This window comes from Xylocopa sonorina, chromosome 3 (assembly GCF_050948175.1).
Source record: "Xylocopa sonorina isolate GNS202 chromosome 3, iyXylSono1_principal, whole genome shotgun sequence".
Lineage (NCBI taxonomy): Eukaryota > Metazoa > Arthropoda > Insecta > Hymenoptera > Apidae > Xylocopa > Xylocopa sonorina.
Genome location: NC_135195.1, coordinates 1,742,993 through 1,768,465, shown reverse-complemented (window position 1 = coordinate 1,768,465; position 25,473 = coordinate 1,742,993). Strand labels below are relative to the sequence as shown.

Below are 25,473 nucleotides of genomic sequence, written 5' to 3'. Positions count from 1 at the left end.
CGTTTTCGTTGATACTACGAATGTTTCGCGTTAATACGTTAGACTTGTTTAAACTTTCATCCAAGAATGAACAGAAATATCGTACAATACTTATCAATAATTATATCTTATGCTTTTCTTAACTTTATATGGACGCCTCAATTTTTTTGTAAAATAGACAGAAATCAATTATTTACTGATCATTATATCAAATATTTGTAAATGTACAATGTCATGTAAAATTATAGTCATAAGTGTATAATACATCCATTAATTCATTTTTACAACGTTTGCGATGTATTTTTACATAGATATACCTTTAAGAATTTAGTTGGAAGCTTAACAGGTATCTCAGAATGTTTTAAATATTGTCTAGGGAGTATATAAAAATTGTATAATATAAAAGCAACATGTTAAGTTAATCTGAATATGAATTTATAAAACAAATTTATACACCTTAATGATAAGTCGAAATCTAAAGTAAAGGAAGGAAATAAAAAGTGAATGGTTTCTCTTAAGACTAGTTACACTCTAAAATTGTCTACACTTCTGTTATAATTTTGGAACACTGTTCACATTAATTTAATTGATATGTTAAATTTGTAAAAGAAAAAAAAAAATAGTAACATGCATCCTTCAGGTCCAATAAATTTCTTAATATAAATCTTTATGATGTACATTTGTTGTCAGATTCGACCGAATCGGATTAATGTTTGTATATATTTCTGCGATATTGTTTGCAATGTATACTAATTTATTGCATACAATCGCATGTTCGGCAGTTTATATCCATTTTAATACTGATCCGTTACTATAATATAAATGTTTTGTTTTATGATAGACACTTTTAAGTACAGGGCGATGTGAATTAGTGTACATTCATGGTTTCAAGTTTTATAGTAAATCGATCAACCAAGTACGAAGAACAAGAAGACCAGTGATCGTGATGTACAAGTGGTTCATTCCTTCGTGATTGTTCGTTGATGCTGAATTCCATTGATCGTGATGAACTGCTGCTTGTTTTTCACCTAAAATAAAAATAAGTATTACAGTCGTACGAAATACCTTGACAGTTAAACAATATTTCACAATATTAACCGTGACACGTATAATGTAAAAGTGAAACGTGAAAACAAATTTTCTTATTGTTTCATAAAATTGCTAACTGCCTACTGAATGATGAATTTAAGATATGTAAGTTAATATATTGATGGTAGTACGTGTTTAAAATTAATGCAGTACTGCCTTTATTTGCCAGTATTTTTATTGCCCAATATTTTTAATGAAACTTTAATACACAGGCTATTAGAAAAAACTATTCAATATTTATATGGCACATAGAATAGACTGTACTGAATAAAAAAGCTTTACTGAATATAGGTCGAACATTGAACCGTTCGTGTAATATAAACATTTTTGTTTGTTACCATCATGATTAATCTAGTTGTTTCCGTTATAAACCGCATTCTGAATATTTTTATTTAAGTGCCGACAGATAGATTTTGTCCGGAATCAATTGGATGTGTATCGATGATTGCGACTCTTATAGTAGTATTACATAGTTGCAAAGTATCTAATTGATGTATATGTTCGTGCTATGCATGGAAGTGCTTTAGCTACGTGATGTCTTTACATGGAAAAGTTTCCTAATCGAAAAGTTCCTTCTCGGAAGCAACCGAGTTAATCCTAATACTAGTAAGCAAAAATGTTTATATCTTACAAACGGTTCATCTTTCAACCTACGTTTGCTAAGGCTCTTTTACCTCAGTGTGTTTTATGTATCATTTAAATATTGAATGGCTTTTTTCTAATACCGTGTACAATATGCGCTAATATTGTTATAACAATGTTTGTATTCTAACATTATCAGACTATACAACCCAATTATTTATATGTATTCATTTTTATTTCGCTAATGAAGTTTGCATTATTTTAATACAATATTTCTCTGTTTTTAAATTTGTTTAATATTTAGAATTTTCTAGAAAAAATATTTAATGAATTATATTTTTTTTATAAAAGTATACATTTCCGCGCGTTTAATTTCAATTTCTTACTCAATTCTTACTATATATATAAATGTATTTCTACGTTTCTCTTCCCTCTCTTTGTCTCAAAATTCGTCTCAAAAAACACATATTCCCTTTATCGCAATTTAACTAAAATTTTGTATACCGTTCTGTAACATTTTTCCATAATATACGTAGTCGAAAGCAACGCACAATATTTAATTCAATTTACCATTCAGGACGTGAATATGCACCGCGGCGGTACTGAATTGGCTCACTGAACACGAGTATTCGCCGCTGTCAGTCTTTTTCGCCTGCTCGATATACAGCTTGGTCACCAAATCTTCGTTCGACCTGAAAAACCCGTTGTCATGTTACGCGTTGCACATGCATACAGATATTTTTCCAAAATCATTTGAACGATACCTATTCAATTGTGAGACTATTAAACAGCACTAAAAATTAAAACAATTTGTAAATAATATTAAACTACTTATAACTTATAAGATAGTCAAAAATAAAAATAATAGTGAAATTTTATAATTTTATCAAAGTTTGATTTTAAAAGTTAAGCTCGTAAATGTGTCGCAAACCTGTAGTACTTTTTTTTATCCACATTTTCGATGCGCTCCCTTATTAGTTGAATTTAATGTAAATTTTATTCGATCCTTAGCATTGTTATTTAAATGATAAGAGTATCCCCGACTAGGAATAAAGCCCGACTAAAACTTGATGGATGGGACTTTAGCGTACTTAGTGAGACACTATCGACTCCTAATCTAGCAATTTAGATTCTACCGCAGCAGGCAGAAGCATGCTGCAGTCTCACTGCAATAAGAGAAGCTAGTCAGAAGTTTGTTATGTCTTGTAAATATTTATGCATAATGTTCGTATTTACGTAAAACTTGAGTAAGTTTATGTAACTCAGTACATACCATATTCTTGTATATATTAAAGTATCAGAAAATGAACAGTCGATTAGGTAATATCGATTAAAATCTCAATCGTATCGTTCTAAATCTAACGAAAATTCCATCGCGCACAAACGAACAGACGGTCGAAATAAAAAATGTAGGCGAACAAAGCAACCGAGATACCGGTGGTAAGGTCGTCGAACGACTCGTCGAACGACTCGTAGAACGCCTCAAGGGAGATTAAACGGTTCGCTCGTTACCCAGAAAGGATGCAAGCGGGCGGTAGGTAGCTTGCTTGGTGGCTCGTAGCGGAGAGACGGGACGATAAAGTGGAGCGTGTCCGGTGATACGCGGGGCACAATTGCGCATCGATAAGCGGGCGCAAATCGGAACGCGGCCTATCTACCTCCGTGTACCGTTCGATCCATCGTTCTGTCGGTGTGTATACTCACCCATTAATGTGATAAACGTTGACACGATCCGGCAACGTCTCGCCATTTTTCCTCCAGACAGGATGTGGTATCCTCGAGTCGGGGCAAGATGGCCGTGCGACACACGCCAGCTCGATACCGCTCCCGGTTTTGTAGTACCGATCACGTAATTCGTGCCTGGCCTCATCCACGATTCTGATGTCTGGAGCTGAAAGCGAACGTGACAATAGAATACATATTGCATTTTCGAAATGGCGCACCGCCGCGGTCACTAGATTCCCTTTATCAAAATTACTTTTTCGGCTTTGGTTATCAATTAAAAAGGCTGTCTATTTATTCGAAACTTTAGTCTTTCTTACCGATGACGATTTTTGTTTGGGAAATATTGATCTAATAAAAAAATCCGGGAATTTAACGCACCTAGATATTATAAAACAATATGTGGTCAAGTATCTTTGATTTTTTTCAGTATTTGTTTAAATAAAATATGAAATATAATATACGGTTATTAAAAGATAGCGAAACAACTTAACAAATGCGAAAAAACACTGACTAAAAATGAAAAATTGTAATTTAAAGTACAGAAACGATTTGTTACATAATTATTATTCTCTAACATTTGCTTGTATAAACTTTTTATGTTTACGGTGAACACGTGTTCAGACTGACGTGGACGTCACCCGTTCGCAAAAGTAAACAGCTCCTATTTGATAATTAGGTAAGCGAGCGTAAACGCGGAAATTTGTAGGAAACGTGCAACAAGGTGTCACATTCTTTCGGCTACGCTTGAAAAACAAAGCGAAAAATAGAGCGTGGAGAGTACGTGACACGGTGGTTGCTCCCGTTTCCCGGGTAAAATCTTGCAGGCTGCGGAGCCTCCCGAGATTCCCGGAGTGTACTTAAGTGAATTTTTCTGGCCACGGAATTCGAACTCGTCACTGCGGTGAGCGTTATGTTTCGTGACCAATTTGAATCGATCGATCTGATTTTCACGACACGCAGCGATGCTATGTGTAGTCGATGAATTTAAACGTTCTTATAAATAAGCAATTTGGGAATAACGGTCAAAGTCGAAGAATAATAGTTGTTATCATAGAACTCATATACTCAGAGAATCTTCTTTTGATTAGACTTTGTGATTAGTCTTTCTTTTGATTAGACATAAGTTATAGTATCTCAACGACCTGAAATGTGAATTTTTTCATTTCTGTTCACTATTTACGTATTTCGATTTATTTTGCTTTAAATTAATTTAAATATATCTTATTAAAATATAAGTACTTTGAAATGGAATAATTTTCTATTATTTTCTAAAGAACCTACTAGAAATGGCATTGCCCCACATTTAGCAAGATTAATCTACAATACATTTTCCAAGACAAATTTCTATTTTTTCAACTGTACTTGCGTATTTTTCAAGCTCGACATATATACATTTTCCAGAGCGGATCCAGGTTTCAACGAAAAGAAACAAAACCGCGGATTGAACCGTGTGCAAACGACTGAAAATTTATAAGGCGTCTTTAGATTGAATGCCACGAGTGAACCAACGACGCGAAATATCGAGCAAGTTTGTAGTTGCGATTCCTTGTGAGAACGTGTCCCAAGTACACGCCACGTTAAAGGTAAAGGTTCCGTTGGAAAATCATCTTATTGTGCATTCGCGGCATCGCTATCGATCGAAGAGGCTTTGCTGCGAGAAACTTTCCACGTTGTGTCCTAATTGAACATACGCCTCTTCAGGAAACAGGATGAACAGTGATTGATATGGTATGCGAAACTTGAGCGTCTCGTGTCCTTTAGCGTGGAAACCGCGAGGATCTATGCTTCTGTGCTGATCAGCGGTGAGAATGCTTTCACAGGTATGCGGAAACTAGAATAAACGATTCACTTTGTTTCTTCCTACCTCTAAAGAGTACGATAATGGACAAAATATGTTTTAATTTGTAACGCGCTTTAACCCTTTGTGAAAAATAATTTTACCATTTGAAACCACAATTGAACATGTTATTAGTAATTAACGCTTCGCTATTTAATTTTACTTCATATATATAAAAAACATATTTAACTTAATAAAAATTACTGTTAAAAAAATGCTCTTCTTGCGATATGGGCGTGTGCTTTTTCTCGAGGCATACGAATTCACTATTTGCAAATTTTACAGGAGAAGTGAGAGAACGATAATTGATCTCTAAATGGTTGATAAATATGTACATGGTGGAAAAGGGGGAAGAAACTCGACTAAACGGTTGTTCTTCGCTAAAGCTTACTCGAAGGTACCGTTGCACCTTCAAATGACACGTAAAGAAATTCCGTGTGCCCTAATATTACTGTACCAAGCAATAAATTCGAAAAACGCCTCGACTTTTGACGATAGCATGCTACAAACTGACTCGAATTATCGTTGTAAAATGCTTATTAGAAATCTCGAAATAAAGTAATGGCTCCTTGGGTATTGTTGCCATGGGTAAACGTATTGTCACTGTATGTTTAAGTAAATGATGCTTTATTCTGGTCAACATTGTAGTTTCTGCAATTTCTGCCGATTGTTTTAGTACATATCTATAGGTTACGGATATTTTGTTAGAAGCGAGTACAATGTCCAACACAAATACCAGAATCACGTTAGCTGTTTGAAACTTGTAGAAGAAAGGTTTAGAGTATAGTCTAGAAGTAAGTGGATTAAATGCTGCGATATAAATTATTGTATTGATCTTTAATCAAAATACAAGAGAAACTCATCACAATTTACCTGATACAGTGTAACATAAACTTTTCGAGGCTTGCACTCATTTGTACGTCGATTATAAAAGTGGTCTATGTAATAGAATGAATTTGTTTCATATAAATTTACTTTTCTATTACATTGTACCTTAATATTGCATTAATATCTCTCTAAATATCATTTTTGAACAATGTATATCTGCTTAATGATAACAATTATAGTTTGCAAGTTTTAATACAATCATTTTATACATACAAATATCGGTACTTTTAAATAATTCAATTTTATTAGTACCATTCCATTAAATCTACCGAAATATTTGTCCAAAGTTGAAACGATTTCGTACCCATGCATTTTAAAATGGATCCATTTGTGTGAAGAACAGACGAAACCCTTCGGTACACGTTGGAAAGTAACAGCACATATACGAGCCAGCGATACACTTTAAATGGTAACCATTTCAATCGGCAAGCGCTCGTTTCTCCCAGGTGTATCAATGAAACCGATCGATCAAGATGTTGCAAACGATACTCCAGAACAGAACAGAACAGTACCGTTTTTGTGTTCGGTTCGTCAGCTTGTTTTCTTCCGTGCTTGTTCCAGATAAAAGTCTTCTCCAGCCAGAGTTTCGTAAAGCGCACCCTTTCAGAACTATTATTCGGGGGATGATGGAAGTCGCTAATGCGCCAGGGGTGTTTGCATATCGCGTTTATGCTTCCCGTGGAACGATAATTTCTAAGCTTTCATCCTATCTCGAATCTGATCAAAATAAATGATCGATCTAAAATCGAAGCATCGCCGTTAGACGATTAGACGACAGAAAAAGGGTGCACTTTGTGCTCTTATCAGGGATTTTAGTCGTTCCGAACTCCTTCTTAAATTTGTTCATTTTTCAGTTTTAACTTAGTTAATGGATGTCACGCTGAGTTTACAAACATTTCTAAATTTCGCACAAACATGTTTATGAATGATTTATGTTAAAGCCATATTTCCAAATTCACGTAGATTTTACATTTTAATTACGAGTTGTACAACGATTAAATGGACTGAAGAAAAAGTGTGGTTAATATAATATGAAAGTATATGAATTACTTGGGAATTAATTTCGTAACATTGTAACTAAAAGTTTAAAAACAGCGTCATTCAAGGTAATGGCCAACAAAGCTTATAATAAATTAATAAGTTAAAAAGAAATCGAAATTTTAGGAAATACAATGTTACATGTTTTATCATTCGATACTTTTAAGGTCCTTAATTAGTTTTTGCAATTAACGATAAAACAAGTCGAGTGAAACGTAATCACATTGAATTACCAGGTCGAAAAATCATACCTAGCAAAAAGATTATGCAGATTGAGGCCACTTTACCCTCATTATAAAACTCATGAATATGCCAAAACCTAGTAATACGGATTTCTCTCGCAAACTTGAAATATTCTTAACAACCGAACCAAAAAATACTATCCACTGAATACGCTGTTTTTATTCGAGTCTTCTTTTCAGTCGACCACCGTTCGCGTTCTCGATCGCATAAAACGAAAATTGGTATTTAAAAAAGAAAGGAGAAATTCTCCAAACAAACGAGAACTCGTTCACCGTACGATGACGTCAATAGATATTGCCTCTGCTTTGCAAATTTAATTCCGCCTAACGAGCACGCGGGAATACGTTAAATCTCCGGCTAGTCCGGCTTGGCACATAAAGGCGAGGCCTCGTATCGACTGGTAATCCGATGTATTGGTCCAGATGTTGCTCGACGTTTAGCTTCTCAATTAAGCTTTTATTATCCGGCTCATAAGAACGATCGCGTAACTCGTGATCGTATCCACGAAACGACTCGAGGAGGAACCATCTTCTAATTAAAGGGACGCTCTCCAGCTGCCGATAGTCTCAAGTCGAAATAAGAAGAATGGAACGGAGAACAAAGGAGGCGGAAAGACGAGGACTGGGTCCTCGAAACCGTTGGATATGATCAGAGAAGGAAGATACAACAGGAGATTGGGCGGCTGGAGACGCGAGGCGGCCAGCGAAAATACTGTGTCGAGTTTAAGATTCCGTGAAGTCCAACGGAACGAGGACTTCCCGGCCAGAAGCTCACGAGAAAGTTTTCCTACTTTTAACCGGATTAGAAGCAAGTTTCGCGTCCCCTGCTCCTTTTTCTGTCCGTGTCTCGCGAGAACGACTGGGAGATGGAACGTTGTCGAAACGTTGACAAAGAAGCTGACTCGCGACCAATCGAACACAACGAATAGAGCGAGTGACAACAGCGTGCTTGAAAAGAGGGGAAATCTGTTACGGTAAAACTGATTTCGTTATTTCTCTGCTTTTGTCCTCTCGTACCGATCCAGCGAATTCGTTTGCACTGATTTTTATGGCATTTTATGCGACTTGTGAATTTACGTAAAGTTAAAGAGAAGATATTGTTGCGAATCAACCGCTGCTCAGTCATTGTGACACAAAATAAAATAACTAATAATTGTTTAAAGGTCTTTAGTCGATAGATAAATTACAACTTTCGTAACGATTGGTAAAATGAGTCGTTTGGTCTATCACGACCGATAACTATTTCTTTGCCAATGTTAATTGGGCATGGTATTACACATGGCCAATGATATCAAACAAGGTGCTCAACAATATCAAAGGCGAAGGCGGTTGAAAACACATTTTATATTCAAAACATATTTTGAAGCTTTTAAATGCTTGTGTTACGAATAGATGTATGGAGCGTTTTTAATTGCATTTACTTTGTGAATAAACGTTGATATTAATATTTGAAAAAGTAGTACATTAAAAGTATTTAACTGAAACTTTTGGATTTGAAAAATGTCCACATTACAACTACAACATTACATGTATTACCTATAGAAATAAGTATAGATGGTGGTTCTAAAGGAATTATTCTAACAAGCATTTCCTTCCCGGCAAAAACGGCTTCTAGCGTCATCCTTGTCCCATTTCTCTTTCAATTTCCACGCTTATGTACAGACGAAGGGCTACGAATTTAGAATAAATTTCCATTTAAAAACGGAACTTCTCCCGTTTTATCAGATACTTCTTCAGTGTTTTCATGTTACAGTAAATTTAGAAATTCCTCGAAATAATTATAACAAAATGCTGTTGGAAGAAAATCGTTCCGATAGATGGGAAAGGAAACGCGTTATGCAGAGAAACAATCGACTCGTATAACAAGAAGACGATATGGCTCCATAGTTTAATGGTTGATTTTATGAAGTAATTAAATTGGATATTATAACCTAAATTAATCCTAAATTAGATTAATTTATTACTTCTGAAAATATAAAAAGAAAAGTGTTATAGAGAATTACGTAATTTCAATGGAAAATCTCAATGTCTAAATATAATGCAGTTTACTAAAAATAGGTTTAATTTCATGAACAGTAAATAATAAATAATGTTCTTCATGTTCTACAATTTTATAGAGTATCGTCTTATTCGACGCACCAATATTCTCCAATTCATTGATAAACAAACAAAGTTTAGTGGTAATAATGAGTTAAAACACGTGAAACTTAATTATAATTTATTTTCCTTTTTTTCCCTACCCTTTATGGATTGGTTACTTTCTGCATAAAGCGAGGCATAATTTAGCGAAGCTTGAAGAAAACCGATCAATGAACAGAGCAAAGAAACGTGCGGGTCGATCGTGTTTTACAAGCGAAGGTCCACTTCGTTACTCCCTTGTGGCAGCCTTGTCGTGAGCTTCCTATTAACCGACGGAATAACAATTTTTCCATCGCGTTCGAGCGGTGCCTGGTGAATTAAAGATCAACCTGGCCGGAAGCTTGGCAAACGTTAACGAGAATTTAAAACGGGCCGTACCGAGTGTCCGTCGGAAGTTTCGACGTCGAATAGAGGACGACGATTTGTAAACTCCGTCGCGAAGTGAAAATAGCAATTTGAAGTAGCCAGCCGTTTCATGTTCCGCTGAAGGGCTTCGAACTCGAGGGTATTCGAACGTAGCCCGTATAAGCCGTCCGAGCAGTTTTCCGATCTAACAGACGAATCTATAATTTCAGAGAGCTCGATCGTCGATGGAAATTTTTATTAAAAATGCACTGAAAACCCAATAACCGTGCAGTTTTCCTAGTGAAATGGATGTATCTTTCAATTAGGTACAGCATTAAAGGCTCGAAATTTATTCAAATACATTGTAATTGAAAATTGATTGAAATAGATCAAGTAAAACGAGTAGTACATGTGTATACATATAGTTATAATAAAAGAATAGATGTTCGGAACAACAAATTCCTAGCAAAAATCCTATCTACAGGAAATTAAAATTAAACAATAATTTCATGGATCAGTTACTGCTCGGATTCGAAAAACATTATAATTGTTTCTAATTTCAAGAATTTCCAACAGTTTCCAACATTTCCAGTCCCTTGAAGTATTATAGAAAAATATAGGTTAATAAAATATTTCCGGGACATAGTTCCATCATTCATTAACGGGTTTCTGGGATTTTTGTAACAGATACCGTTACGAATACCGCAACGTGGAAGTTTCATGATCTGAATTTACAATGCACACTGAAATGAAAAATGCTCGGGTGTAAATGATATATGCGTGACGTCTATGTGCGTAATAAATGCAACGCAGCTAGAATGTAACAGTGAAGAAAGAGTTATAAATTGAGCGTTACTGCCTGGTGATGAATGCAAACGGTTGCGAATAAGTTAGTATAAAATACAATTAATTGATATAATCTACGTGTATATGTATAGCGTTGAAGTTTAGTATTTCTGCCGTCGCGGTAAAAACTAATAAACAATCGCTATATTTGGATTCGTTAAGTTCATTCTATATACATATACACTGTGACATGGTGACGTCATAAGTCAGACGTCAAGATCATACGTCGGACTGTGACATTAAGCATAAATAAGAAGGCGATCGACGACCCGAAACCCACCCTCGCGAAGGTTGCGCGTCAAGGCAACGGGAGAAGGCTCGACGGTAGACAGAAGAAGACCCTGGGAGATTGACCTTGTAGCAGTCCCGCCTGGTGAAGTCCCAAAAACCCCAACCGCTACTCCGCTGTTCCAGATGATAGCCAGGAGTTATTCCATAGGACGCGGAAGGATCAACTCCCTCCTAGCCTCTAGAGAAGAGCGATCAGCCCAGAAAAGCGCGTCGAGAACGAACAATTAGGAAAACCGGAGTGCCAAGGGGTCGCCCCTGGGGAGAAACAATTGTCGAGATCCACTGATCGATGCCCCGAACAATGCCGAAACAGCAACAATGCAGCAACAATCAGCGTTGAAAGAGTAAGAACGAGACGCTATTCTTATTGCGATCTATTACCTTTCTTTGTACAACTGATAACCGTGCGTGGTACCTTCCGAATCACTCGTCGCGTTTATTCTGTCATTTCTGTAAATCCCGTGGCCCTTTCTCGGCCGATTTCGGTTCGAGGCTATCGAGAAAGAGCCGTCAGTACCAAAGTTCGATTTTCGAGAGTGAACCCTGTCTCTCCCTTGCCCATCCCGTTCTCATACTACCTGATTCGCGACTCCCCTGTATAGCTCAGAAAGCAACCTTGTGATCGAAGGTTGTGGTTAATCGAATAACCTATACTTTCCGTTTCCGGTTTTCGGTTGTATCCCAGTGCGAACCTAGGCAAAATTAAAGTAACGATTAAACTATTCCACGTTCATAACGCCACAGCCTTCTAACAAGCTATCATTTAAATTACTAGATCTTACATATTCAATAACTTCTTGACATAACTGCGTTTATTAACCATTTTTCCTCTTCTTCTTCATCATTCTTTCTTCTTTAGTTTTTTTGCAGCTCTACAAGTGTACTTGCGTCCCAAAATATTTGTCATTCGAAAGCGAAGTATGTTAAATAGAACATATCATGTTTCATAAGATACTTCGTTGTGGATGTAAGCCACATATGTTACATACGCGGAGGAGTAAAAAATTTTTAAGTGATTTCTATTTTTTTCTTTCTTTTAATGGAACTATATGCTTTTTCCGTTAGATTAACATATAACTTGCTCTAAAGAATTCATCCACATATGGTTACACTATTATATTGGTTGATCAGCTGGATAAGATTCATGTCTACCATAGTATATCTCTTTAAAAATTGAGCAAGTCCTATTAAAAATATTCTCTTTGACTAAAAAATAGTTTGAGAACTATTACTGAAATCTTACTTACTACTGAAATCAGAACTATGAACGCAAAACAAGTTCTTTCGAAGATTTATTAAGTCTGTTGGTAATAAACGACGTCGTTTCAAATCTGATGAATAAAATTTCAGCCGCGTTAGTTAGGGTTGCAAGGATAATAGGAAGACCTCTAAAAAAGTAATTTAAGATGAAGCGAACAGACATCGTACGAACAGATCGTACATTCATCGGAAATCTTCTATTTTACGAAAACAAAAGGGAATAAAGGGAAGTGTGCAATCTCGTTCACAGACGAGGAATTGTAAATTCTTGTATAAATACACCGTGGAGCGCTATAAAATGAACGTGCGCACCCTTTAGCGTGCGCCATTACTCCAGTTTCGGTAGACGCTCGAGACGACGACTTCGCCAAAATCTGTACTGCCATCGCGTTAAACTTTCGGTACAACTGTCGTTTGAAACTGCCTCCGCCTGTGGGCGAAGTTGATTAGCTACGCGATACCGACCCACGTGATAGTAAATTTCTGGCTGCAGCGAGAATTTACTCCCTGGCTGCATAATTAACGGCAATTTTTCGTAGCGTGTTTCTAGCTCCACAGCGAATCCTTTGGTTTACGACAACGAAAGGGAAAGGATTTTGCTTTTGTTTACAAATGGAATACAGTGAATTTTACTGTAATTGTTATATTAATGTTCGTGAATTAGCACTTCTAGTAAACAATTATCCTCGTGTAAAATAAAAGAATGGACGATTTGGAAGCGCTGCAACTTCTCTGCTCACTACTATGTAAAATGATATATGATACGTAAAATGAAAGTATCTTCATTCTTCGTTTTCATAAAAAGTCTATCTATATTTCGCTTCGTATTAAACAAACTAATAATTGCTTGTAAAATATTCTCGTGACCAATTAAAGTAGATACCGTATACAATTTCTGTTTACGTTCGTTGTATAAAATTATGAGCACCAACCACCTAACAGGTCGTAGTAATTAGCTAACAAGATAGTTGTACCCCAAACTCCCTATTTACTTTGGAGACAAGTATACCAAAGTGCGACAAGTTCAATAACAACTCGTTCATTAAATAGAATTGCTTCCAGCAAACTTCACGACAGATAATACTACCACCGGTGTTCTAATCAATGATGGTAACGATAAAAGAAAACTTCACCAAATTCTTTCCAACTTTACTGTTCTTATATCATTTTGATAAATGGTACAAGTTTCTAATAAAATTATCAATATCATTTTTATATAGTGAAATTTGTATTATTTATTGGATTGTAATTTCGCGAAAGATGTAAATAGATCAAAGAATTTTTAAGCACTCTACCTTAATTACTTTCCGATCTAATGGACCAAAGAGCTCAGTATTCCCGTACTTCTTAGAAATCCAGTAATTGTTGATTATCTGTTGTCATCTACCACGTTGGTCGATCATAAATTATAATCGACAGCTTCGATGTGATATTTTTGAACTTCTTACAAGTGATATACTCTAGGTGTTCGAGGTCTGCGTAATTAACGACGTTGTAACTAATTCTCTGAGCTCAATTTCGTCATTTATATATTTATTGTATATAATCAATATGCATAATTCTTCTGCTTTCACGGTATGAGAATGGTAAATTCATGATTTGGAATTAACCAAACTGTGAATTCTATCTAAACGATGTGAATTACATCGAATAGCAATTTATGTAATCCCAAAAATAACGGCGTCTATGTAATATTGAAACTTTAGCTATCGATAACGTGGAACTTTGGTCAACAGCATGTTGCTGAGCTATCTTGCAATGCTGTTCAAGATATTATATTTAATGGTAAAACTTGAGGCGCACTCAGATCAAGACACATGGGAAACGATAGAGAAGGCTCTGAAGTTCGTATGACTAATGTCTACGGACAAGTGAAACAGGAAATTTAGCTAACTCGAAATTGATGATGGAAATTTAATGAAATAGATTCCGTATTCGTACGAAATACGAGATATGTTCTAACGTACATGATAGATATCTCTCTTTTTCGCTCGCTTAAGTCATAATATCAAAAATGCATTACCTTGAATAAATTTGCAACAAATAGAAATCAGCGTGTAAAAGATGCACAAGTCATTGTAGATTGAAATTTCCAGGTTTGCGAAAGCGTAAATATTCAAATTTTTGAAGATCTAATGTCCATAGTGATTCGAGTAATTAATTCAATGGTTCAAGAGTTTCAAGAATTCAAGACCTTCGAGAGGTTTAGAGAATCCAGTCTGTGCGAGGTCCTCGAGTTGCTGACCATCTTGGGATTCCGAAGATTCTAGATTCGATTGCATATTATATCACGTAGATTTGTCAATCTTAATCGCCTTAAATAAAATAGCCAATATTTCATATTTTGCTTTTCCCGTGTATCATGCACACATCTATGAAAACCGTCTCATATCTTCAACATAACAAACAAATATAAAAATATAAAATATCTACAATATATAATATTCATTTATAAGAACACTTGAGAATGTTAAAGAAGAAATAAGTCAATTTGTACTTCTAACGTATAAATAATACAGTTTTTAAAGCTGTAAACATATACGAACGATATTCGTTGATTTATACTACTAGTACTTCCAAATACTTAATTGTAATATATCGTAGAACGTTACCTAAAACGGTGACGTTAGTGACGAGCATCCTCGGGGGGTGCGTGTTCACTTGACAGACGTACAATCCACGATCCTCTCTGCGCACTCCGGCGATAGCTAGTCTCCAGTTGTTTGGGTATTGGAAGCTAACGCTGTACCTGGGATCGGAAATGTGAGTAGTATTACCCAGTGTTAAAAGGGATGCCCAGTCGGCGTTGCGGCGTAACCACATGACCTATAATTATGACACAGTTTCTGCAATTACACGTGATTCCGCGCGAGGGAACGTGTGTACAATTAAAATATATTTATATCGTCTGTGAGTGATTCTGCCACCTTTGATCGACAATGAATTTATCGCTTACTTATTAATTATCATTATATTTACGATTATTACAAAGTTCTAATAGTGTTCTTTATATACACATAATATATCGTAATAATTTTGAAATCTTGCGATGGTAGAAATTGAGATAACAGATAAATTAAAAAAGATTAGTAATGTTCTATCTTTAAAATGAATTATTTAAATTATTTGTACGTATAGTGACGAGTGAGAAGTGTGTTTCATTGAAATTTCAAAATGTAATATATAATATAATACCTTCTTTCCAGAAAGCATTGCAACGCGACAATCGAGTAGAGCTGTTGAACCAAGATGCAACGCCACGTTCTGGGATCCATTTATCCCCTGGCCCTCTGCATTCTCGAAATAAGGATCCCAATCCGTTACTCGGTGGTGCCTCAGCCGAGGTATTCGAAGGGGTGGTAAATTAGCAATTATTTCCTCTGCAACAAACCCGTAAAAACCTTTTGTAAGCGTGTCAGATCTTCTTTTGTTTAACTTTCCCTCTTGCTGACCAGTGCTTCGTCCGTTTTCGTCATAACCTGATGTATCTCCAAATTAAAACTTAACACTTCAACAAATTTTTCCTTTCCAATCGAATCCACTTTCTCTGTAAACTTTTAATATCAACAGGTTTTTTAATCAACGTATTTTATTATTATAATATTATATTTTTACAATATTTTTTCATAGATTATCTAAACGCTTCTAACAGGTAGAAAGCGCACGACTTTTATATACATTAAATAAAGTATATGAAATGTATAAATAAAATAAAAAAGTAAAAAGTGCAAAAGATATATATTATTGTATAAATAATAGCGTATGCTTTGGAAGAAGTTTTCCAATTTTGATTACTTTTTATTCTGGAAATTGTTCGTTCAAAATAGGAGTCGTTTAAGCGCCCCGTATCATATAATACTTATCATACTTAGATGTTAAGTGAAATACTCCCCAGTCCCGCAATGTATCCCCATTAGTTTCATTTAAATGAAACCCCCATAAATCTGAAATGTTTTCCTTCCACCGATTATATCTTCTTAATAAAAGCGAGTTCGTTTTATCTTTTTAAAGATACGTTACGAAATGGTGGGGGCGAAATAAAACGGCGACTCTAATTCCTCGAAGGGTACAATTTCGCCAAGATTTTCCAGTAAGCTGCAAACATCTGTCTTGCATGGCGTTGTTGTAATAGGATTCTCACGGCCGCGTCAGCTTGTATAGGGAAAGCGCGAAAAATGCGAGCGAAGGCGTTCAAGTAAATTGCACTCTCATTCCATGAATCATTCCGTGATCGTTGATTTATCAGCTGCGCTGTCGTTTGCTAACAACACTATTTGCCGCCGCGTAAATCATGGGAACGCTTTATTAAAGCGTTATTAAAATATACCGCCCTTTGATTTATGACGCTGAGGAAAAGTTTTCTACAAAACGGTAGATCAATTCGAACAAATTGACTAGTATGATTTTGAGACTTTTATGTCCTATTAAAGCACGTTTGTCGAAAATTTCATTTCATTCTTCTTATTTTTTTTTTTTTTTTTTTTTTTTGTTGCTTCAAGCGTAGAAAATGAATTTATTCTGGTTATTAAATGTACAGGAACACTTATTTTTCGTTCATAAACAATAAAAGAAGTGATGAAAATATTACTTGCAGTGAAAAAAGATACCATGGTAGGTATGCAAGATTTAATTAAAGTTTCAATTAACATTAATTGCAATATAGCCGTATACATTGTGCCACAACAATTAACGATATTAATTAATCTTCACAGTAAGAATTTAATTCATTTCTTAAGGTAACGAATTCTTAAAAGTAGAATACTTATCACTGATTAGTAATCAGTGATTACTACTTCCGTCTTTGCTTCTAAAGGAGAATAAAATTTAATAATATAATACGATATAATATAAAATAATTTAACGAAATACGAAGATTAGTCAAAATGCGTATCTACTATATATCTTATTCGATCTTATTCGATATTTGCCCTATCTGAACTCGATCGATCATGCGTATCAGTAACTTTCCCCCCAAACAACCGAAGTTTACAATCCGATAACTAGATTTGAATATATGTAGATTCCTCCATGCCGTAGGTTACTAATTTCAGTGAAATTATAAGGGTTCGTATAATTGGAGTGACTCTTGGTAGTAATTCAGATAATAAGAGTTCGACAGAAGTTTACCAAATTGGACATTGAATTAAATTGGCTAAAATTTCATCCGAGTAAATGGTGTTCTACCTTACAATCATGCTGTAAAGTCTATAAATTCTTAGTTATTAATTACAGGTATAATACGAGTGTATCATAATTCACCATTTTAAAGCTAAGAGAGAAAGAGAGAGAGAGAGAGAGAGAGAGAGAATTCGACTACTGGATTCAAGTATTAACGAAATCCAAGCAGTATTTAGGGGTACAGTATGGTAAAATTGTTGGAAAGCTCGAAATTGTTCGATGAGGTTTTCTCGTGTATCTAGAGAAACATTGCAATTTGAGGTTTATGGAATGTGTAGAATTTGTCTAGAACATTGTGCACGGTGTTAACATTCATCGATTATGATCCATGTGCCTTTTTTCGCAATTTATTAATTCTCGATTAATATTGCAAATGTTGAAATAGGAAACACATACTAATGGAACGTATTTATGAAAATGATTTGTCTCCATTTATAAATGTATATACATATTATTAAATTAATAATTTATACCGTTATTTATTTCACTGTAAGCCACAATTCAGTTGTTTCATCGAAATGAGCAGTCGTAATTATATCTTAAAATTGTAGCAGTGGTAGCAGAAATTAATTCAACTATGGGTGAAATATTATTATTTTTACATAATATGTTATATGAACATTTAGTTAGGCTGATTTTAACGGCAATAATAATTCGAAATCGATATTTTATACTATGAACTACTTCTTGCATAGCATTGAATACATCTATTATGTGTGATACAAAATTTATGGTAAATACTTTGCAATTTGTGCTTTTGAATCATTTTCTAATTTCAAGAATAAATCTTCAAGATCGAACATACCATATCATTCCAAATGTTTTCTGAATCGATGAAAACAGAGCCGATGTTCTTTGACTGACAGGGACTGACATTCGTCGTCCCTTTTCGCGGCGTCGAGAAGATGAGGTTCTAGTGTTTATTATGTTAAAGTTGATCTTGATCTGTCTAGCCTCCCTCAGACCTTTTTGGGCATGCCCTTAGTGACTGACCCTAAGGAAACACAGCGTTTATGCCACGGTATAAATTGTTAAAACGTCTAATCCTAAAAAATAACCTTCGTCACGAACGTGCTGTAAACACGAGCTTCGGAAATCCCACGTTTTCTGTTTCTTTATAAGAACGAATAAATAATTAAACTTTATTCTACACGATGTCAGAGTAGAAACATTTAATCAAACAGAGCACCATTCGCCGTGCGATTTCTTCCACCTTTGGGAGTAGCGCGACCGGATTTCCCGTTTCTTGGATCACGGAGAAGGCACCTTTGCCGAGCAGATCAAATCAGCGTGTCGAACAATCGGTTCGAGCGTCAGACGATGTTTGTTGCGGGGGAGGATTTGCTTCTTCGAGCGTTCAGATACGATCGCTTTCCACCCGATACGATGCGACGTCGTCCGTTTGAAACGCATCGAAGCATCAAAATCTCGAAATTCCAAAATAATCAGTAAAATCCAAAATAATTCCGTTGAAGACGAGAAAAACGTGACAGTGACGAAATTATTCAACGTCTCTATGCTAGTTGGCCTTCCTCTCTATATTAATTATTCGAGCGATGGAAACGGTACAAAAGAGGATAGAGAAGAGGGTCGAAGAAATCGTGGAACGATGGATCAGAATTTCGCCACTTAACCTTCCGACCTCTTGCGCCAGAAACTTTCGAGTAGATTTAACCTCAAACGATTTTTGTGCTTCCTGCTTGGGCGAAACAGGAAATATAATTATACAACCGTGAATAGACGAGAAGGAGTTTACGAAAGTTTATATAGAGGGAAGCGAATTCCATCGTTTCTTGAAGATGAAGTTTCTTTGAGGAAAGGAAACCACGCAGCGGTAGAAATAACAATAGAAATTAATTACATCGTTTACTTTGTTCGTTCTATCTTCTACCAATCATACTCTTAGATCGTAAATTCGTTACTGTTTTTATTAATAATAAAACTATTGCTGGTAAACTTATTTGTGGAACGAACTTTCAATTCTAAGTTCTTAGAATTTTTAAGAATTTTATTTCTTTGGAAATTTTTTCTGTATTTTTAAATAAATAATGCATCGATGTACAAATTAGTTTATGCAAATTATAAACAGCAATTGTGACAGTTAGAGTTTCTTGAAGGAACGGGAACAAATTTTTTAGGTCAATGACCGTAGAAGGGTTAGAATTTGCAATGGTAATGAGCTGTTTTAGGTTGAAAAAATATGAACAGGCATTATGCGAAAATAAAAGTTACTGAAAAATTACTGCTCGTACATTATCGGCCCGTTAACTAATGTTTATGGAACACGTGACACGACACCTCGTCAAATTTCCCTCTACGCTAATGAATTTTCTGCTACGCTGGAGAAATATGACTTTAACCTGATCGTAAAGTATCAAAGTATTAGCGATTATGCAAAGCAAGTAGCATATACTGAACGCGATTTCCTGTCTATTTTTTCAGTTGGTGCGTCGAAAAGTGACCATTTGTGTGCTGTGTCGACGAAGCCGACGTAATTTGGAGAACCTGAATAAATGTTACGTTGTACACGTTTGAAAAATAAAAATTCATTCACTCACATAAATAAATATCATATCACTACCTATATTACTATAATAATAAGTAGTAATTATAGGTTAAATTTCAATTATAAAAAATAATTCTAATAAAAATTTATTCTCATAAAGAAAGATACAATATGCTGCTAAAAAACAAATGCAGAAAAATAGTGCAAAGAGATGTAAGTAAATCGATGCTGGTATGGATTCCGAAAAGATATAAGAACTCTATAATTGACGCGCAATTACGCTCACCAATTTCTGCCATTGCTTCTACGAAACGGTACATCTTAACTTAGATGTTTTTCGCATATCCAAGAAACGAACTAGTTGCGCGTGATAATTGCGTATGTATGTAAAATAACTCAGTGTTTGCATACTGAGTGTAATAGAACATGCAGTCAGTATCATTTTAGATAGTTTTATATAATGCACATACTACATAGAATACATAGTTTTAGGATTGCGTGCATCAAATGGACATAATATAGTGTTCTACAAATTGTATTACACCTCTATGAGACTAGCTTGATTATATAAGCTTTCCGAACGGAATTAATGTAACACACATGTAAATACAAGTCACATAATGTTTATAAATATGCTTATAAAACTAGTAGTAAATGTACTAAAAATTTGGTATTTTCTACCACCAAATATGGATCTGCATATCATGAAAAATCAATTTGAACTATATAGAAGAAGGATTCGTCTAATTTATACAAGCTTTGTAAAATTTTTAACAAAAGGCGTGAAAAAAAGTTAGACAAATTTAGTTGTATATCATTTCTCTGGCGAGCAACGTCAATCCAGATATTCGATACAGAGCCAAAGTCATTTTGTTCCTTTGATAATTCCCAAGCTACTGGTAGGAAGATATTATTGAGAGCCACAACGAGTCAACATGTTACTTTTCGGACCCGTAACAGGCTCCGCGTGGAAAGTCCGTCGAGGTCAATCTCTGATCTTCTTTCAGACATCGAGGCACAGATATCCAATACGCTCTTACGTGCGTCTATACACCAACGAAAGTCTATTTTCGGTTAACGGAAAATCTTCCAGCATAATTTTATAGATGAAATAGAAAAATAGAAGGATAGATATTCGTGGTTTAAGTGTTTATCGAATTTAAATAAACAGATATAATATATACTATAAAAAAAGTTTTTCAACTTAACTTATGAATAAATAGTAAATTGAAGTTTTTAGATCATTTATTTGTCGGCGTTTTAAGTTTATTGTTGGTTAGATTTTGTTATACTTTCTTTTTGAATTGATTGAGAAAGTTTCTATGTTTGCTTAGCATCGAATTTCTTTTCATGGTGATTGAATACTTTAATAGTAATAACAGTATGCTAATAAAACGTTTTCGTAATATATATTCTATATTGCGTTTAGAACGAAATGAGTTTTCAAACATCTGCAAGAAACGCTCTCTGCAAGATATCTGCTTGATAGTTTTCTTATCGAGACACTATCACTTCGCTATCTAGATTTATGATCGGCGATGGTGTAAGAATTCTGATTGGCTGTTTACAATTCTGCTGACCTTTCTTCTAAAGACTGACTGATTAACATTTTTTCAAAGATGTCACTCAAATTGTACGTCACTATGTGAACTAGTTTATATTTATGCACTTGTGAAAAATATGTATGCAGAATTTAAATCATTTTTTATCAATATTGCTTTGTCAGTATTTAATGTGTATTCAATTTCCAAAAGGGTAGAGAATAAAAGCTAATATTCTGATTCTTGTTGCCAATCAAGAAACTATGCATGCATGTAATTGTGTTAAGGAACGTTGTCTATGCTATCCGCGATAATTGTAAGGCGTTCGCACGCCATACAGTGTATTAAGACCCATTAAATTTGATGTGTTGAAACATAGCCTAAGGCAAAGGTAGGTTCAACCAGGTCGGCTAATTCATAAAACAGCAAGCAGCTGTCTGGAGTAGGAATAATATCCAAAAAGCTACTACTTTCCAAGTCGAGTTAATTATTCTTTACTGCACGTACCTACTAAAGGTCTTATTGGTTGCTACGGTCAAGATTAGGATACGCGGGTAAGTCTCGATAGCTGCGGGAGACCGATGGTTTGGGGCGGTTACTTTATCAGAATTTCCATTAACCAATAATCTTCGACAGCCGCTTCCCTCACTGAATTTCGTAGAATGTCCACTGACGAATCCGCATGTCCTAGTTACAAAATACACCCACCGGCGAACCTTTACAAGATCTCGTCATCCATAGAAAAGAGAGTTAAAACATATGAAACATCATTTCATTAATTACTGTACTCCAACCACTCAACCACACCAACGTTAAAACTAAACGTTGGCATTTAACACAGTGTATGTTAGTAATAATGTAAATGCCACGAGACCAGTTTCTTAAATGTACATTAAAATATAGGAACAAGTTGAACTATAAATTTGAATATTACTTCAAATGAACAGAACACATAAATTGGGACTAATATCTACAATAAATATGTAATACTTTACTTACATTAAATAAATTACTAACGTACTTACTTACTAAGTAAAACTAGTCTTTTAAAAATGCGGCTGAAGAGCGACTGAAGAGAAAACATAGTTTAATGTCTGAAAATTATACTTTAAGGGGTTTACTTTAATGTTACATACACTTTAACCAGATTACATATAATTAATCAAACATAGCCTCTATAATATTCCATAATTTATAAATAAAAGATATTCTCCATAAGGAGAACAAATCTAACTGAATATAATAGATCATTCTAATAATAAAAATAAAAATAAATTGATATATATATATATATATAAAATAAAACTGATATGTATACGGATATAACTATCAGGTAACGTGGTACTTCAAAGGGTTGAACTAGAAACGGAGATTAGTAAATAACGGACCGTGAAAAGCTGAACGGCGAGGCTGTACATCTTTCCTCCAGGGGCCCCTCGAGGGGCACCTCCAGGGGCGGGATTAACAGACCGCGACGAGTTCCTCGGAGCGCGCCGGCAATAAATCGGTTTTCCGTCAACCAGCAGATCGAAATTACAATTATAGGGTCTTTGTCCGCGTGCATTTTTCCGTCAGGCTCGATATCCCGCGAGTGGCCTGCTTTGTTCCGTTCTAGGAGGAAATTACCCATCCGTTGTTGATTCGATTGTGCCAGGGTACTCGGGGTTAACGGAGTAGAGAGCTAAATGTCTTCGGCAATGGGCGCACTCTTCGCCGCTGCCGACGCCACGCGGACCGTTCGGCCCTCTGGTTGCTAGAGGAACTCGATCGTTTTACCCAAACGATATTTTTCTCTCCTTTTTCTCCCTCTTTCTCTCTTTTTATGTGCACACGCGTACTGAACGCTATCTCGGGTGTTCGGCTGTTTACGTTTAATGCCTTTTCGATGACAATCTCGCAGTTCGCCGGGTTAAACGCGGTTTAGTTTATAGTTCCCGTTCTCGATCGGCTACTTTAATCGAGTAGGCCTTTTTTCGCTCGTCTTTAAGCTGTAATGAAATTGTGAAATAGGGCATGGTGCGCGGGACGGAGTGAGAATCACGATGCAATTGGCAAGAAGTGGTTTCTCTTGTAGAGTCGCAAATCGAGGGGGTAGGCTACATTCTTTTTTATGCCGCACTTCCTTTCTCAAAGTACTTGAAGTGTGTGCGTTTGCCTGCGGTTGCTTCAACAATTTTTTCATTTATTATTGAAGAAATTTTTCATCGATAGCTACACTTAATATTATATAATATTTCTGTTAGTAAACACATTTTCCATTAATACCACTAATTAGTACTTTCTATGTTATCCTTATGTTCGAAAGTGATATTTCCACTGAAAAGGATTACATTAACTTAAGTTAACGTCACATGGAAAACTCGACTCTCTCGAAATGTTAGTCTTTCTGTAAGGATAACGAACAGAGAAACCAACGACTGGAGCACGACGCAACGTCGATACTACATATTACGAAGCAGCTTCAGAAACAAACAGGACTGAAAGTGCTTTACTGGATTTTCTTGAAAGCCTTTCGATGATAGGTTAATATCGCTGAGTTATAAGGACGAGCATCCTTTGTGTGCCAAGGATTCCTTTTACACTGCTTGTAAACAAACGTATAGGAAAGGATTATACGATGTACTAATTACTCGTGTTTGCATTTGCAATATTCACTCTTGTTACAAAGTTAGCTTTGAAACAGTAAAAAATGCATTTTTGTTATTATTGATTCTTGACAATTAGTTATAGGATATTCAGAAAATCACGTTCGTTCTCTCAATTGTATATTAATATCGCGATTTTTGCAAGTCTGCTCGAATTGATCGTTTAATCAATATCTCTAACGTTAGTAGAGATCATTCGTATATCCATATGTTGATGGTTTTAATCAATGCTCGTTCGCAGTTCGTCGTAACAGTCTCTTAGGTGCTATAGCATAAAATTAAAGTGATTATTTCTGTGACAATTCAAATATCTTTATCACAATCAAAACACTTTCATAATTTCTTGAAATGTTGACAATTAACATTCCAAGGTAGTTTGATGCCGCAATTATACGTATAATCATAATACCATACATATATGTATATATCGTTTAATTAGTTATAAATATATATAGAAACTTATAATTTTATTTTATTAATGACAATTTAGTTCCAAATATTTTATTTCTATATTTTGTTCATACGAGTATTCACAGCCTATAATCGAAGTAAATACCAAAATAAATACCACTAGAGGAATTAAACCACAGTGGTTTCTTGTAAATTCTCACTTAACTGTCCAGTTTCTGTGTAATAACTCTCCGAGTTAACTCTACTGTGCCGGAGTCCAACGATGTTTATTGACGAGTCGATCAGCAGATTCGGAGTGATATACTCTTCCTCTTCTCTTCCCTTCCACCTTCCTCATTTTATATCTATATTGTATTAGTTAATGCACCTATTTTAGTAACAGAAAGTGTATGCAAAATGAAGGTATGTGTTGTTTATTGTTCTTTAATTCAACAATTAATTTAATATAATCAGCCATAATTATTTTCAGTGATATTAATCAAATTGATCATAAAAAATCAAGCCGAATTTGTTAGAAATTGAATACGTATGACATTGTTCACATACAGATCAGAAATAATGCCATATTTTCCGCAATGAAAGCATTTACTTCATTTTCGTAACGCCGAGGTCTATGGCAATCTATATAGTAAGCGAGAATGAATGCAGATTTTATTCATGGTAAGACAAAACTGTTTAGAAATCCTAATTCTTATATTCGACTCAATGAAAATGAACAAGAATTAAAATTCTTCTTGCTATGGAAAAAATGTACTCTAAAAGAAATTTAAAGTAAAAAGGACTAAATAAAAATTTACATAATATCTCTCGTTTGTACGAAATTCTTCTCGCAATAAGAATGTTTAATTCAACGCGCAGAAATTTCTGTTAAACAGTTCATAGAACCAGGCACAAGAGATGATTCATAAAAAAAAAGAAGAAAAAGAATGGA

General features: G+C 35.1%; 1 protein-coding gene across 1 annotated transcript in view; it reads right to left on the bottom strand.

Annotated features, from left to right (window-relative positions):
* Positions 1 to 597: 597 nt before the first annotated feature.
* Positions 598 to 25,473, bottom strand: part of LOC143433639 (zwei Ig domain protein zig-8) — a 94,622-nt gene continuing 69,746 nt past the window's right edge. Inside the window, exons 3-7 of the mRNA XM_076911080.1 lie at positions 15,457 to 15,641; positions 14,874 to 15,087; positions 3,355 to 3,541; positions 2,221 to 2,342; positions 598 to 1,007 (exon numbers count right to left, since the gene is read on the bottom strand). Coding sequence (XP_076767195.1) covers positions 874 to 1,007; positions 2,221 to 2,342; positions 3,355 to 3,541; positions 14,874 to 15,087; positions 15,457 to 15,641 — 842 coding nt within the window. The 3' untranslated portion in view covers positions 598 to 873. The remainder of the gene's footprint in view (positions 1,008 to 2,220; positions 2,343 to 3,354; positions 3,542 to 14,873; positions 15,088 to 15,456; positions 15,642 to 25,473) is intronic.